The sequence below is a fragment of the Kogia breviceps genome, chromosome 9 (assembly GCF_026419965.1).
Source record: "Kogia breviceps isolate mKogBre1 chromosome 9, mKogBre1 haplotype 1, whole genome shotgun sequence".
In the NCBI taxonomy this organism is placed as follows: domain Eukaryota; kingdom Metazoa; phylum Chordata; class Mammalia; order Artiodactyla; family Physeteridae; genus Kogia; species Kogia breviceps.
Genome location: NC_081318.1, coordinates 99105300 through 99119367, shown reverse-complemented (window position 1 = coordinate 99119367; position 14068 = coordinate 99105300). Strand labels below are relative to the sequence as shown.

At 40.0% G+C, this 14068-nt stretch overlaps 1 protein-coding gene across 2 annotated transcripts in view; it reads right to left on the bottom strand.

The window, feature by feature from the left end:
* Positions 1-14068, bottom strand: part of STARD3NL (STARD3 N-terminal like) — a 50859-nt gene that overhangs the window by 22673 nt on the left and 14118 nt on the right. For both annotated transcript variants that reach the window (XR_010842294.1, XM_059074057.2), the window contains exon 2: positions 627-909. Coding sequence is in view for 1 of the 2 variants with exons in the window: in XM_059074057.2 (XP_058930040.1) it covers positions 627-851 (225 nt within the window). In the remaining variant the exon portion in view is untranslated. The remainder of the gene's footprint in view (positions 1-626; positions 910-14068) is intronic.

The following is a 14068-nucleotide window of genomic DNA, read 5'->3' as shown; positions in this document are numbered from 1 at the left end:
CCCCCCAAAAAAAAGATCAACAGTAAGAGGCAATATAAGATATCTGTTACACCCCCTCAGCTAAACCTTAAAGCTCATGAAGCTTTTTGTGGAGCTTGCAACACCTGAATCAGAAGCCTATGTCTTGGCACTCAGTAAACGTACAGTCATGTGAAAATAACAGTGGATCCGAGTGATTAGAGATTTACAGAGACAGACAACAAAAGAAAAGGGATGGTGCAGTGTGTAATGAAAAAGCTGGGTCAGGACTGACAATTCAAAACAAATAGAACTAGAAAGTTAAATGTTTTCTTTTTTTTTTTTTAAATAGCCTTGCTAAGAAAGTCATGATATACTGTCTTAAAGATCATATACTCTTTTTACAAATGGGGAAACTGGTAGTCAGTGGAAAAGTGAGGATAGAAACAAATTTCTTAATTGCTAGGTCTGGTGATTTTTCATTTATAAAAAAACAAGAAAGGTCCAAATCAGCTGGGGAAGACCAATGGTGCCTCATTTGAAAAAAAGATGAAATTCACGAAAATGAGACAGAAATGATGAGAAAAATAAGATAACTGGCTTGTTTGTTTTTTTTGTCTCTGGAAACAATTTGTATAATGTCATGAAAAAGAAAAACAACCACTTACATTTAACTCTATTATCCACAGTAACGTTACAAATAAGAGGTCAAAGGTGACAAACAAACAGAAAGTCCTCCTGACATCAGATATGCCTTTCTTTTCCCTTCCTTCATAGGACTCGATCCTGGCCATGAGTTGCGTCGGGTTGATGGAATGGATGTCGCGCAGGGAAGCGTGCGAGCTCTGACTCCCCATGAGAGCGTTCTCCATGTCTTCTGGCACAGGGTTCATCCTGCAGGAGGGTTAAAGGAGCCCCTCTCCAACTTCACCATCCCTAGAGAGAAGAAATCTTTGGGGAATGAAAGAGAAAGGCACGTTAAATCAGAGCCCACCTGATACCACAGTGCTCCCCACCTCCCCCCCCGCCCCACGTGACTGCCCGTCTCACTGAGCCGTCAGGGTTTTTTAACTGAAAACATTTCTGTCTCGATGAAGATGTAGAGAGAAAGAGAAATGAGAAGCAATTCTTGATGTTATCCATCAATACTATCAATACCAAAAAAACTGTTACGGGAAAGACTGTCAGTAAAGAAATATGCAAATTTATAGTAAGTAGTATAGGGTAAAAACAGGCTGTTAACAACAGACAGGTGTGCCTGGAACCTGGAGCAAGTCTCTGGGTGACCCAGCCAAGCCAGCTCCCTTGCTGTGCCAGGGAGAAAACCTCTACAGTTCTGTCAGTGTCACTACCCATGGACTAGGAAAACATTTACTGAATAGCTTCCCAGAGAGCATGTAACCAGAACATGTAAACCCACTATTTAAAAAAAAATCTGTTTCCTAAAGAGGAATTGCTTTCCACCACAGGTATCTAATAAACCAAATTTAGCATTTCCATTACCTCTTAATGAATAAGCATGTTTCCGGGCCTCTTCTTGGAAAAGCAGTATGCAGATCTCCAAAAAGTTTACCATTAGTTTACCATTATAACCCCACTGATAATTGCAAGAATCATAGTCCTATATGGAGACGCAGGACCCCTATCCCCGCAAGGCCAGCATGTGCTTCTATAATAAAAGACTGGCGATCAGAATGATCTGATCTCCTCATGGGTGAGGCAGTCATCGGATAGAGAGTATGATGGATGGTATTTTTCTTTGCCAAACACTGTAGTTTCCCTTCCTACACCACCTCTCCCTGTGGGAGGATGATATACCCCTGGCTCTACTGAATTCACGCGCCTTTCTTCGGCCAGTGTAATGTGGCCGCTGTAATGTGTGTTATCTGCGTCCAGATCTTAAGAACCAGCGCATGGCTCACCGTGCTCTCCTTTCTGCCACAATGACTGACGACGTCCAGTAGAAACAAGAACATTTTCCAGGGGGGTGAAATGCAATTTCAGAGCATTGCTGGAATTTCCCTAAAGTAATATGGTCCCATTCGGTCCTATTCACAGTCCAGAACTCTACATCTTCACACTTGACCTTCAATTCTCTCCCTCCCCACACTCAGGAACAAAAGTCCTTTCCACATTTTCATACAATGTGGTGATTTAATGACATAGCATTTTTGAAAGCAACTTCGTTATGTAGTTTGAACTATGATACTTTAAAATAATCATACTGCTTGATCTAGTAACCCTACTTCTGGAAATCTATAGGAACTTAACTGTAGACCTTCAAGGCAAAAATTGATCTATGTCATTAGAGGCTGGGTCAGTGATTACCTTTGAGCAAGAGGAAAGGGAAAGTGACAAGAGGGTGCAAGCTTGGTCAAGTCCTCTTTCTTGGGCTGAGTAGTGCTAACATGGCTGTACTCACTTTTTGATAATTTATTGTCGTATCAGTGATTGAAAGCCACTAGACTGTACAGAAAAATCAACAAATTCACAATTCAAACTGAGGACTGTTTTTAGGAAGAAAATCATTTGCAAGGTAACTGGATCATCTTCTTAGTCTCACCCATTCCTCCTTTCCTGAGCCCACCCCTCATGAATAAAAAGGACAACAAAGCAAAACACCCACCCCAGAAATCTGAGGCTATTTCCAACTAAAAAACTGACATCACACAATGCTGTACACCTGACTTGGGAAATGAGAATCATTACATTATTTTTCAGACGTGTGTATATATAACTTCTAATTAGCCACAATGTATAGATACTGCTTGCAATAGCTTCAACGATAAAGTTACCCACTGCACAGACCGCTCTCAGCAGCTTGACTCTAATCAGACTGATCTCTGTCTGGGACAGAAGTAAATTTTAAAAAGGGAGGGAGAGCTTCCTCTTAATGTGTCAAGAGGAAGATATTTCTAAAGCCTCTTTCTACTCTACAATGATAGGATTTCATCCTAACCGTGTCCTTTAGAAAGATTCAGTTCAAGTGTCAATTCCTTCAAGAAGACTTCCCTGAAATGCTCCCCACATTCCAATCCCCATGCGAGGCCAAGTGCATCTCCTCCAAGCTCCGCTAGGACTGTGGATATGCTACTCATGGTACTGCTCACCACACTGTGCCTTCATTATCCACTTACTTGCCCGCCCTCCTGCTAGCTGGAGTGCTCCTTGAAGGCCTTGAATTTGATTTGCACATCCCTGTGTCCCCAGGGACTACCTCAGTACACAGCACACAGCAAGAACAAAACAGATATTGACTGGATAAAAATCCAGTCTAGCATCGGGCACAGACACTAAAGCCGAGCGGACTCTCAAAACACTCTGCTGAACTGAGGAGACCACACCGCTTGTTTCTGAGGAAAAGCTTGGATATTTTCCCAGATATAATATTGAAAGTATTAAATATCCAGTTCTTAGTACTGAGTCCTCTCTGGGGTTGGCTTGAGGAAAGCTATGCCTCTCTAAAGAGGGTATTAAGTTCTGATTAGCTGTACACAGAGGAGCCTGAATCTACCATAGAGGGTTTATTCCAACTATGGAAGAAGCATGGGGAGGGGGGAAGGTGATAAGGAATGGGGTGGAGAATTATAAAATAAAGAAAACCATCCCCTTATCTTTTACTGGAATTTGTGTAAGGAGATGAGAATCCTCTTTTGTTATGTTGGTTTTTGAAAAAGAGATTCATATCATAATTGTTTTATCTGGATGGGTAACTATCCTCCTCTGTATTGGCCAGCTATTTCTACAATCATGCTGTGTTCACAAACTACCCCCAAACCCAATGACTTAAAACAATCTACATTTGTTCTCAAGCTCATGGGTCTGCAGGGTGCCTGCAGTTCAGCTGGGCTAGTCTGGGCCCAAGCTGGCAACTCTGCTTCAGGTAGTGGAGAGCAGAGCTTGGCTTCAAACTGTGTTGCGTCTAAGTCTGCTGCCTGTTTGTCTTTCGCCTTTGGACCAGGACTACATGAGGAAGTAGTCCTGGAGAAACTACATGTTCTCTTCACGGCAAATGGCAAGAGCACAGGAGACAAGCTCGACCATGTAAACACACTGCAATCTCTGTATACAACATGTCTGTTCACATTCTAGAGGTCAAAGTTTATCTCAAGGCCAAGCCCAAAGGGCATGGAGCTGAGATGTACATTCCATCCAAAGAGGAGGAGAAGGTAAGTGGATATTTGCTGAGAAGTGTTCCAATCTACCATAGCTGTCAATGTTCTAAACTAGGAGTCAGCAAACTATAGCCTGTAAGTCAAATATTGCAGGCTGCTTGTTTCTTAATATGCAGTTTTATTAGACTACTACCACATGCAGTCCTACGGTTGGTATCGATTGCTACGGACACTTTCACATGAAGAGAGCAGAGGTGAACAGTCACAACAGAGACTATATGGTTCACAAAGCCCCAAATATTTCCTTTACTACCTGTAGTTTTCTAGAAAGGGAGACTGCTGCTTCCATCAGCTTCTCAAAGGGGAGCCATGTGAGATTTAGAGGTTCTGTGTTATAATTAGAAACAAATAGGCTGATTGATGAATATTAATTTTTCCAATGCATGCTCTGATTCCGCAATTAGCAAAGACTTGTAATCCATTCTTATTTTTCCACAGGTGGCTCTCGTGACACAGCACGGCTCAGGCACAGGTGGTCTTGTTGCCTTACCCGAGGGCCACTTCAGCAGTACTTACAGCCCAAACACACAGCTCTCTGCCGTATTCTCTTCCCTTAATCCCACACTGCTAGAACTGGAGAAAAATTCTACCGTATCTATACTGGTGGCTTCCTAAACGATGATACCCTTTGCACGTGGAAAAAACCCAAAACCTGACATCCTTTTGCTTCCAGAAAGGATAGCTTACATCTTTGAGATGTTACTACTGCACTGGTCCCCAGGCTGGTTGCAAAGCTGAGCCAAAACTTCAGCTTCATCTGCTTCAGCACAGAATTGATACCACCCAGATGGTAAACAGCAGCTGCTATAGCGCAGTAGCTACCACCGCTAGCACTGTACAGAAGTCCCACAGTCTCTCCTGGGAGAAGGGGAGAGGGCCTCTGGGCTCCTACTGGGGCGGCCAAACCAAGTCTCTCAACCCAGGCACCCAGCCTTCTCCTCTGTATTACTTCCGGCCACAGCAGGACACTGTATGTTCTCCTCCGAGAGAGAGAGAATTGAGAATAACAGACACTAAAAATATTTATCATCTTTTCCAAAGGCCAGTGGAGCAGATTTGGCTTACAGACATGTTTTTCTTGGTCTTGTACAGTGTTTCTAAAGATCTTGAACTAACTGCTAACATTTAAAATAATGATCTTTCATCTAAAATTCCAGATGTCTAGCTTCTCTGGAAAAGTTAAAAGACACAGAGTAGCCAGGCCTGCATTCCCTTACCATAAGAATAAAGCCAAGAAGCTGCTGAACTCTTTAGATGGAGCCCGCACTCTCCACTTGGCCTCAGCCTCAACCTAGCCTGGAGTCATCTGAGTCTGCCACTCTGATCTATTCCCCTTGTCGTCTGACAGGCAAAGAGAATCCTACACCTGCAGATTGTGTCTCTTCGCGTTCTTTCAAGGCTTTCTTCAGGGACTTCCCTGGTGGCGCAGTGGTTAAGAATCCACCTGCCAATGCAGGGGACACGGGTTCGAGTCCTGGTCCGGGAAGATCCCACATGCCGTGGAGCAACTAAGCCCGTGTGCCACAACTACTGAGCCTGTGCTCTAAAGCCCATGAGCCACAACTACTGAGCTGGCACGCCACAACTACTGAAGCCTGCGTGCTCTGGGGCCCGCATGCTGCAACTACTGAAGCCCGTGCTCCGCAACAAGAGAAGCCACTGCAATGAGAAGCCCACGCACTGCAATGAAGAGTAGCCCTGACTTGCTGCGACCAGAGAAAGCCCACACTCAGCAGTGAAGACCCAGCACACCCCAAAATAAATAAATTTTAAAAAAAGCTTTCTTCATCTGTGTTACCGAAATTATTCTCTCCTCTAAAGTAAATGTTTGCTTACAGATGAAAAAAAAACAAAAAGGTAGCAGCTGAGGCCTATGTGGATTATATAAGGACACACCCATCTGAGGGATATTTCAAGATATATCGTAGAATTAAGACTCGGGTCTTCCACTTCTGTCCTCTCCATCAGATAGATTCCTAGAAGGAAACAGGAGGGACATCAGAAGGTGTTCAGATGGCCCCTGGGATGCAGTCATTGGATTTGTCCCTAAAGACACGAGCTGCCCAGCTGTGCCCACTCTACCCCGGGTCTGGGTTCCTCTGGGGGCAAGAAGCACCTCAATCTGACTCTCTTCTTGCAAGGCCCACCACGGTTATGAGACCTGCTTTATGATGGTTTTTAAAAGCTCTGTGTAGAGCCCACAGTTTCCAAAATAAAACAGCTAGAAGTGGAGAACAGGAATCCTAAGGGAGTAAGTAACCTGACATTTACAAACATACTTTGCCAGTATGATAACTAACAAACACAGATGCTTTAGAAGTAAACATGCAGAGAGAAGAGAGAGCTGTGGGAAGGAACCTAATCCACAGCATCAGAAACACATAATAAGACAGCCTTCCTATTCTAAAGGATGAGAGAAGGAAAGTTCTGCATGCTTAAGAAGACCTGGGAAATCTACACGTCAGATTCAACCAACTATTCAAACTTTCATAAATTGAAAACTTTTATTTAGTGTCTTCTTAAATGATCTGCTTATGTTTTTAAGACATCATAAATTTGGTTTGTGGTAAAGATGTTCTAAGCAACAAAAAAAGTATGATTCTTCATCCTGTACTTCTTCATGGTACTGATGCTATAGGTATGTCCATTTTACCCTGGAAGGTAAAGACCTGGTATAACTCTGATGAACGTGTCTTTAGAAAGCCTGGCAGTGGCTGAGGTTAGGGAGTTGATGCATTTGTGTAACATTCCAGCTTCCTGGGCTGGAGAACTATCACGATGAAGCACTGTAGGAAGTTTAATAAAACCAAAATCAGACAAACCTGTCTTTGGCAAATGTCCACTACCATTATGTTTACATTTCAAAACAGCCCGGGCTTACTTTATGCTTTATGTATTACAAGTTAAATAGAATGTCTAGAAAAGCATTTCTAAAATCTAGACTATTGGACTGAATTTTAAAACACCTTACACATCACATCCAGATTAGTAGTGGTAGCAATAGGAAATTACTGAGTAAAGAAATATGGAAAATAAAGTTATTTTAAATTAATAAGTAAAATAAAATTTTTTTAAGCATCTAAATAAAATCACCCAACCAATTGTTTGGCATTACTTTAAAGAAAAAACTGTTTCTTGAATCAAGGAATCAAATTTTTCCAGCTGATTCCTATTGATTTTCCAACTGAAAATGAGTGAAATGTTTTTAAAAAGAAGAAGAAAAAGATCTATGTGTATGTATGAAACTCTGCTAGGCTTTTTATAGATTTGCCCATATCATCAGGACTATAATGGGGGGAGAATTTTGAAACAATTAGAATAATGCTGCCCTCTGAAAGTTAAACCCTAAAATCTGCACATGATGAATCAGAGTGGATGTGCTCTGCCCTTAAAGAAGCAAAACGGCTCGTAGGCCAAGACATAAGGACAAGGTGACAGGACATATGTTCAGATCTAAAGAGGTGAAGGGGGAATGTGCCCATCAGAAAGAGGGTGGGTCAGTCCTGAAAATACAGGAAAAGGAGTGTCACAAGCAAATGGCACCTGTGCCCAGTCTGGCACTCTTCAAGTGGGGACACCTTGTCTGTTTGATTTTAAGTATCTTCAATCCACTGGCCTTGTTATTCCTATCATTAGTGTGATGGCATCAGGGTATCATCAGTGCCTTTTGTCACTGAACAGTTTAATAATTCCCTACATGCCTCCCACAACCTTTCACAATTCTGTGCTTCTTATTAAAATGTAATAGGGAGGGCTTCCCTGGTGGCACAGTGGTTGAGAGTCCGCCTGCCGATGCAGGGGACACGGGTTCGTGCCCCGGTCCGGGAAGATCCCACGTGCCGTGGAGCTGCTGGGCCCATGAGCCGTGGCCGCTGGGCCTGCGCGTCCGAAGCCTGTGCTCCGCAACGGGAGAGGCCACAACAGTGAGAGGCCCGCGTACCATTAAAAAAAAAAAAAAATGTGATAGGGAGACAATAGAATGGTCAGCTTGAAATAAATATTCAGTCTACACGGCAGTTACGGTGTTCACTGGAGATTCTGAGATGTAAGTTTACCCATGTGAGAAAGAACCACTCTCCATTGGGCTCTGAATACACAAGCTGACAAATCAGGTTTCTCAGTCAACAAGAAAGACGGCTGGACTCAAACCTAATAAAGTCACCAACGTGATGCCACTGAGAAGCTTTTTGGGAGATAAACGTCTGGACGTCTCCTGACGACCTTCAATGGCCTTATCGTACAAAATTGCTCTTTAGGAGCTTCTAGAGATATCATCCAGAGACCATTTTAGTGATCGTTAGCCACCAAAAAATATTAGCATATTCTGTATATAGTATGCAAGTGGTAACGTTTCAAAAGAGAATTATATAAAGGTTGTATCATCACTCCAGTATTCTTCCAATATCTCTTTATAAACTTACATATAATTATCAATAATTTTCCTTAAGTAGAATTATTAAGTACATGACAGTTACCAAGCTCAACCCAAAGCTATAGTAACTGAACTTGATTATGCAACGGTGATCCAATATTCACTTATTTTAAATCTGACTTGTAAGCATTTGGGTATGATTACGAGTTCATACTCAACAAAAAGCAGGGGAGGGTACATAGCTCAGCTAAAGATTTTTAATAAGTACACAAAAACTTCAAAGACTCAAGATGTATAATTAAGTTCTGAGGATTTTTATATATACACTCTTAACTAAGCAAATATAGCTAATATTTGATATTTTTAAATTTAAGAAGTATAATACATTTGAAATCAGGTTTAAGATTTACCAATCAGTATCCATGTATTCCTTACCAGAAAGAACAGAAATACAAAATACATCTTTAAAAATGAAGAATCTAAAAAAAAGAGTGGAGGGCTTCCCTGGTTGCACAGTGGTTAAGAATCCACCTGCCAATGCAGGGGACACGGGTTTGAGCCCTGGCCCAGGAAGATCCCACATGCTGCGGAGCAGCTAAGCCCGTGTGCCACAACTACTGAGCCCGCATGTCACAAGTACTGAAACCTGTGCGCCTAGAGCCCGTGCTCTGCAATAAGAGAAGCCACCGCAATGAGAAGTCTGCGCACCGCAACGAAGAGTAGCCCCCGCTTGCCGTAACTAGAGAAAGCCCACGTGCAGCAACGAAGACCCAACACGGCCAAAAATAAAAATAAAAAATAATTTTTTTAAAAAAAGAGTGGGTATATGTATGTGTATAACTGATTCACTTTGCTGTACACCTGAAACTAACACAACATTGTAAGTCAACTATACTCCCCCCCCGCAAAAAAAACCTAAAAAATTGCAAAAGCTTACTTAGTGATAGATTATAATCAAAATGGGAAGTTTTTGAAGATTACTTTTTAAAATCTACTGAGTATTTTAAAGATACAAACATGGATACAGATTATTTGAATACTGTAAGTTTTTTAAAGATAGATAATTATTTTTTCAACCCTACAACCATAGACTATGTGCTGTTTTGAAGATATACCATGTTTACAAAATTGGTCACAAAACTAGACTATCAAAAAAAATCTAATTCAGTAAACTTTGCAATTAGGAGCTAAATACAGAACAAATATTGCATAAAATAGAAATTTATAACATAGTAGTATTTTCTAAAATAACTACTGACATAAAAATATTTTAAAATTAAAACAAACTAGAAAATAGTGACAGTCGAAAGCTGTCAAAGTTAAAGCTTATTATCAAATTCACTTCCTTAAAGTGCTCTAATTACTTTTCAATAAAGAATAAAATTAAAGAATTAGGCATTTAAACAATAAAGTTACAAAAACTCTATCCCCATGGGAAGAAACATAAAAAAGAAAAACCATGGGTATAATTAATAAATAAATCCAAAAGAATAATAATAATAATCGTTCCAATCTGAGGAATGAATACAGTGTTATTCATTATATTAAACCCTCTACTTTTGTACATGGATGAACATTTTCACAAATTTAAAAAATATAAATAAACCCCCAAGTTAGTCTTTTAAAAGGGAATATAGGTAAACCCAGATTCAGGAGGGGAGATTAGGAAAGGAATACAAGTCCCATAATAGGAGAGCTTATTTTTCAAAGTGTAAGTGATACTTTATACTAATCACATTTGAAAATCATAAAGAAAGTCCATACTCTGAAAAAATACATCTATTACATCAAGAAGACATAGATGGCCTGAATAGAATGAACCATCCCCAAAAGAAAAGTGAAAAAGTTGACAAAGAATTACCTAGCAAAGCAATGAGAGTCAGAGAGTATGACAGGTATTTCAAAATTTTAAATAAGAGATAAACAAAATCCTATAAACTGTTCCAGAACATTAAAAAGAAAGAAAAGCTATCTATCCTATCATTGAATAAAGCTAGCATAGTCCTAACATTATCTGGCCAAGAACACACAAGAACAAAAGAACATAAGTACAAACCTATCCCACCTATTAACATATTATTATATTATGTAATAGTGTATGCCTTATATTAACATATTAACAAAATCAATAGCTTCCTTACACTGAGACTGAGTCAGGCTTGGCGCTGAGTACTTAACATACATTATGTCATTTAAGCCTCACAATAGCTCCCACAAGTAGGACCCACGTACTGGAATGTATTCCTGAAACATCACAAAAATAAGTCAAAACTCATATTTAAAAAAAAAAACCTAGGGCTTCCCTGGTGGCGCAGTGGTTGAGAGTCCGCCTGCCGATGCAGGGGACGCGGGTTCGTGCCCCGGTCCGGGAAGATCCCACACGCCATGGAGCGGCTGGGCCCGTGGGCCGTGGCTCAGCAACGGGAGAGGCCACAACAGTGAGAGGCCCCCGTACCGCAAAAAAAAAAAAAAAAAAAAAAAAAAAACCTAATCGGAAGGCAAATATTTCTGTTTACCCGCTGAAATGCTTCACTGCATTTCGCAAGCACACATGAACACAACTTACAACTTATTTGAGCCAAAAAGCTTTGAAATTATATATGTTTTGACTAATTTCGAATTTGGGAGGACTGGCGTAATTTCAAAGTTCATGGGACTCTTCATTTCCACATAGATATCCATTACCTTCCAGTTTTCTTAAAATGTGTCCCTCTCAAGTCTCTTATTCTCCAGGCTTTGAAAGAGACCTAGGGAAGAATATGTGATATTGCAAAAAACACCACAGTAAGCTGAACAAAAATGGGCAACTGTCAATCAGTGTCAGGAGACAAGGAACAACCGGCAAACAGGAGAGGGGCGTATGCCCAGTATTCCAGGGCCAAACGTGTGGACATAGAGGATACTGTTATTTATCAGTAGAAGCCAGAAACGTTAACTATCGTAGGAAATTTCCAAAATATTAAGCATTAGTTCAATTTAAAAAATAATAAAAACACTGACGGCCAAGGAAAACTCATTACCAATAAGCCACTGTGTGGCCTGTACTTCCCTAAGCTTTTCTGCAAGGAAAAACTTGTGTAAACCAAAAAATATCTACAGATGATAAAGATACCATCAAAATTCAGTTGCAAAAGAATAAAACTATTAACCAGTCATTCAAGTACATGGAGGAAGAAATCTACATATCAAAATATACTGAAGATTTTACTAAAAAGCTAACAAAGCAAAATCGTTTGTATGGTTTACATAGCAGAAGAAATTGTGGTAAATAACACGCGATTTTAGGATGTGGAGTTCTTTCTAAGACAATCTACGATGGAAAATAGAACTGAATACGTAAAAATCAAGTTTCTCTATTCAAAAACATTAGAAGCAAGACAAGAGTATTGAAAGACAGATAATAAAAACCTTAAATCCAATTAGAAAAATGGGCAAAGCAAGTCAAGGTACACTAGAAAAATAAATTTATTGATAAACTAAGGGAATTCTCACCCAACACCTGTAAATTTTTTAGGGGTGCAAATTAAATTTATGAGATCATTTATTAGTTTCCTGGGACCTTCAGGTAGAGCTCAAATTCCTTAATCTTGCCTAACCTAACACATGGCCTACTTCTGCCTACCTCTCCAGAATCACTTCACCATACTACAAATCACAAGCAGTTCCCTAAGGGAATCACATTCTCACCGACCCCAGCTTGTATTTTTCTCCCTACCTTGAGTGCTACTTTCCTTATCTCTATGACTCTTAGCCATCCTAATAAGCCTTAACTCAAAGGTCACTTTCTCAGGGAGGCTTTTGCTTCCTCCCATTCTTCCACACCTCTCTGCCCCTATCAGAAAATAGTGTACACAGACATCAATCATGCTGCCTCAAGACTATTTTCCATCTACTTTAGATAAAAACAAAATAAGACAAAACAAAAAACACCAAAAAACAAAAGAAAACAAAAAACTAGCTTATTCAGGATGTTGTGATTCACCTGTTTACCAATCCCTCCATTTTGGGCAGTTGGGAATAGGAAGAAATGAGGGGGTGGAGTGCTTTTAAAATAGCACCAAATGGGATTCCCTGGTGGCGCAGTGGTTGGGAGTCCGCCTGCCGATGCAGGGGACACGGGTTCGTGCCCCGGTCCGGGAGGATCCCACATGCCGCGGAGCGGCTGGGCCCGTGAGCCATGGCCGCTGAGCCTGCGCGTCCGGAGCCTGTGCTCCGCAACGGGAGAGGCCACAACAGTGAGAGGTCCGCGTACCGCAAAAATAAATAAATAAATAAATAAAATAAAATAGCACCCAAAACATAAAACACTGTAAGCGATAAACTTAAAATATATGCAAGGTCCCAACACTGAAAACTATAAAACACTGCTGAGAGAAATCAAAGAAGATGAAAATAAACAGGGAGCTGACCATGTTTATGGATTGGAAGAAGTCATATTGTTAAGATTTCAATTCTCCCCAAATTGATCTATAGATTCAACTCAATCCCAATCATAATCTCATCAAGCTTTCTTGGTAGAAATGGATAAGCTAATTCTAAAATGTATACAGAAATGCAAAGAAATGAGAATACCCAAAGCAATCTTGAAAAAGAACAAAATTGGAAGACACACTACTTAAAGACTTTCTGTAACACTTCAGTAAGGAAGGCAGTGTGGCACTAGCATAAAGATCAACAAAATAGATCAACGGAACATAAGGAAGAGTCTAGAAACAGACCCACACTTATATGATTTTACTTTTGACAAAGATGTCAAAGCAATCCAACAAGAAAAGAAGTATGATGCTGAGACAACCAGATATCAAAATTGAAAAAAAACCCATGAATCTCAAACCCTAACTCAAACCATGCAAAAAATAATTCAAGATGGATCATAGGCAAAAAAGCTAAAAATATAAAGCTGTTATAAGAATTTAAAGGAGAATATTTTTAAAACCTTTTTGTAGGCAAAGATTTCTTAAGAGAAGGCACAAAAAGCCATAATCATTAAAAAAAAAATTGTAGGCTATGAGGAGTTCCCGCGGGTCAGATTGGGTGACTTGAACATAAAAATGAATAATGACTGTAATGCTGGAATTTATGTTGGAAAAATTAAGAAGTTCCATGAGTCCATAGTAATATTGCAAAAAAGAGAGAGAGGGTAGAAATTCTCCTTTACAGGAAACAAATGTTAGATTAAGAAATGTAGAAAAAATAATAAAACTAGATAAATCAACAGTTTGTAACCCCCAGTTGGGGTAAGTGATTCAGGCAAGGATCTTTACTGGATGCTTAAAATTATTAAAACATTGTTGGGGAATAGGATATTCATAGTCTCAAAGTGTTACCCCTCAGAATATTTAATAATTTCATTGGGAATAATATGACTTTATAGTAGAGAGATCTGATAGTCTCCACCTGTAGCAAGTAATCAAACAGCATTACCAATATTAGAACAAGCTGACATTATATGCCTTTTAATGTGATACAGTCACAAATATATAACAACAATTACGATGTTCCCTTGCCAAAAATGTTTAGCCTGAATTCAGCCATAAGGAAACAATCAAACAAACACAGTAGG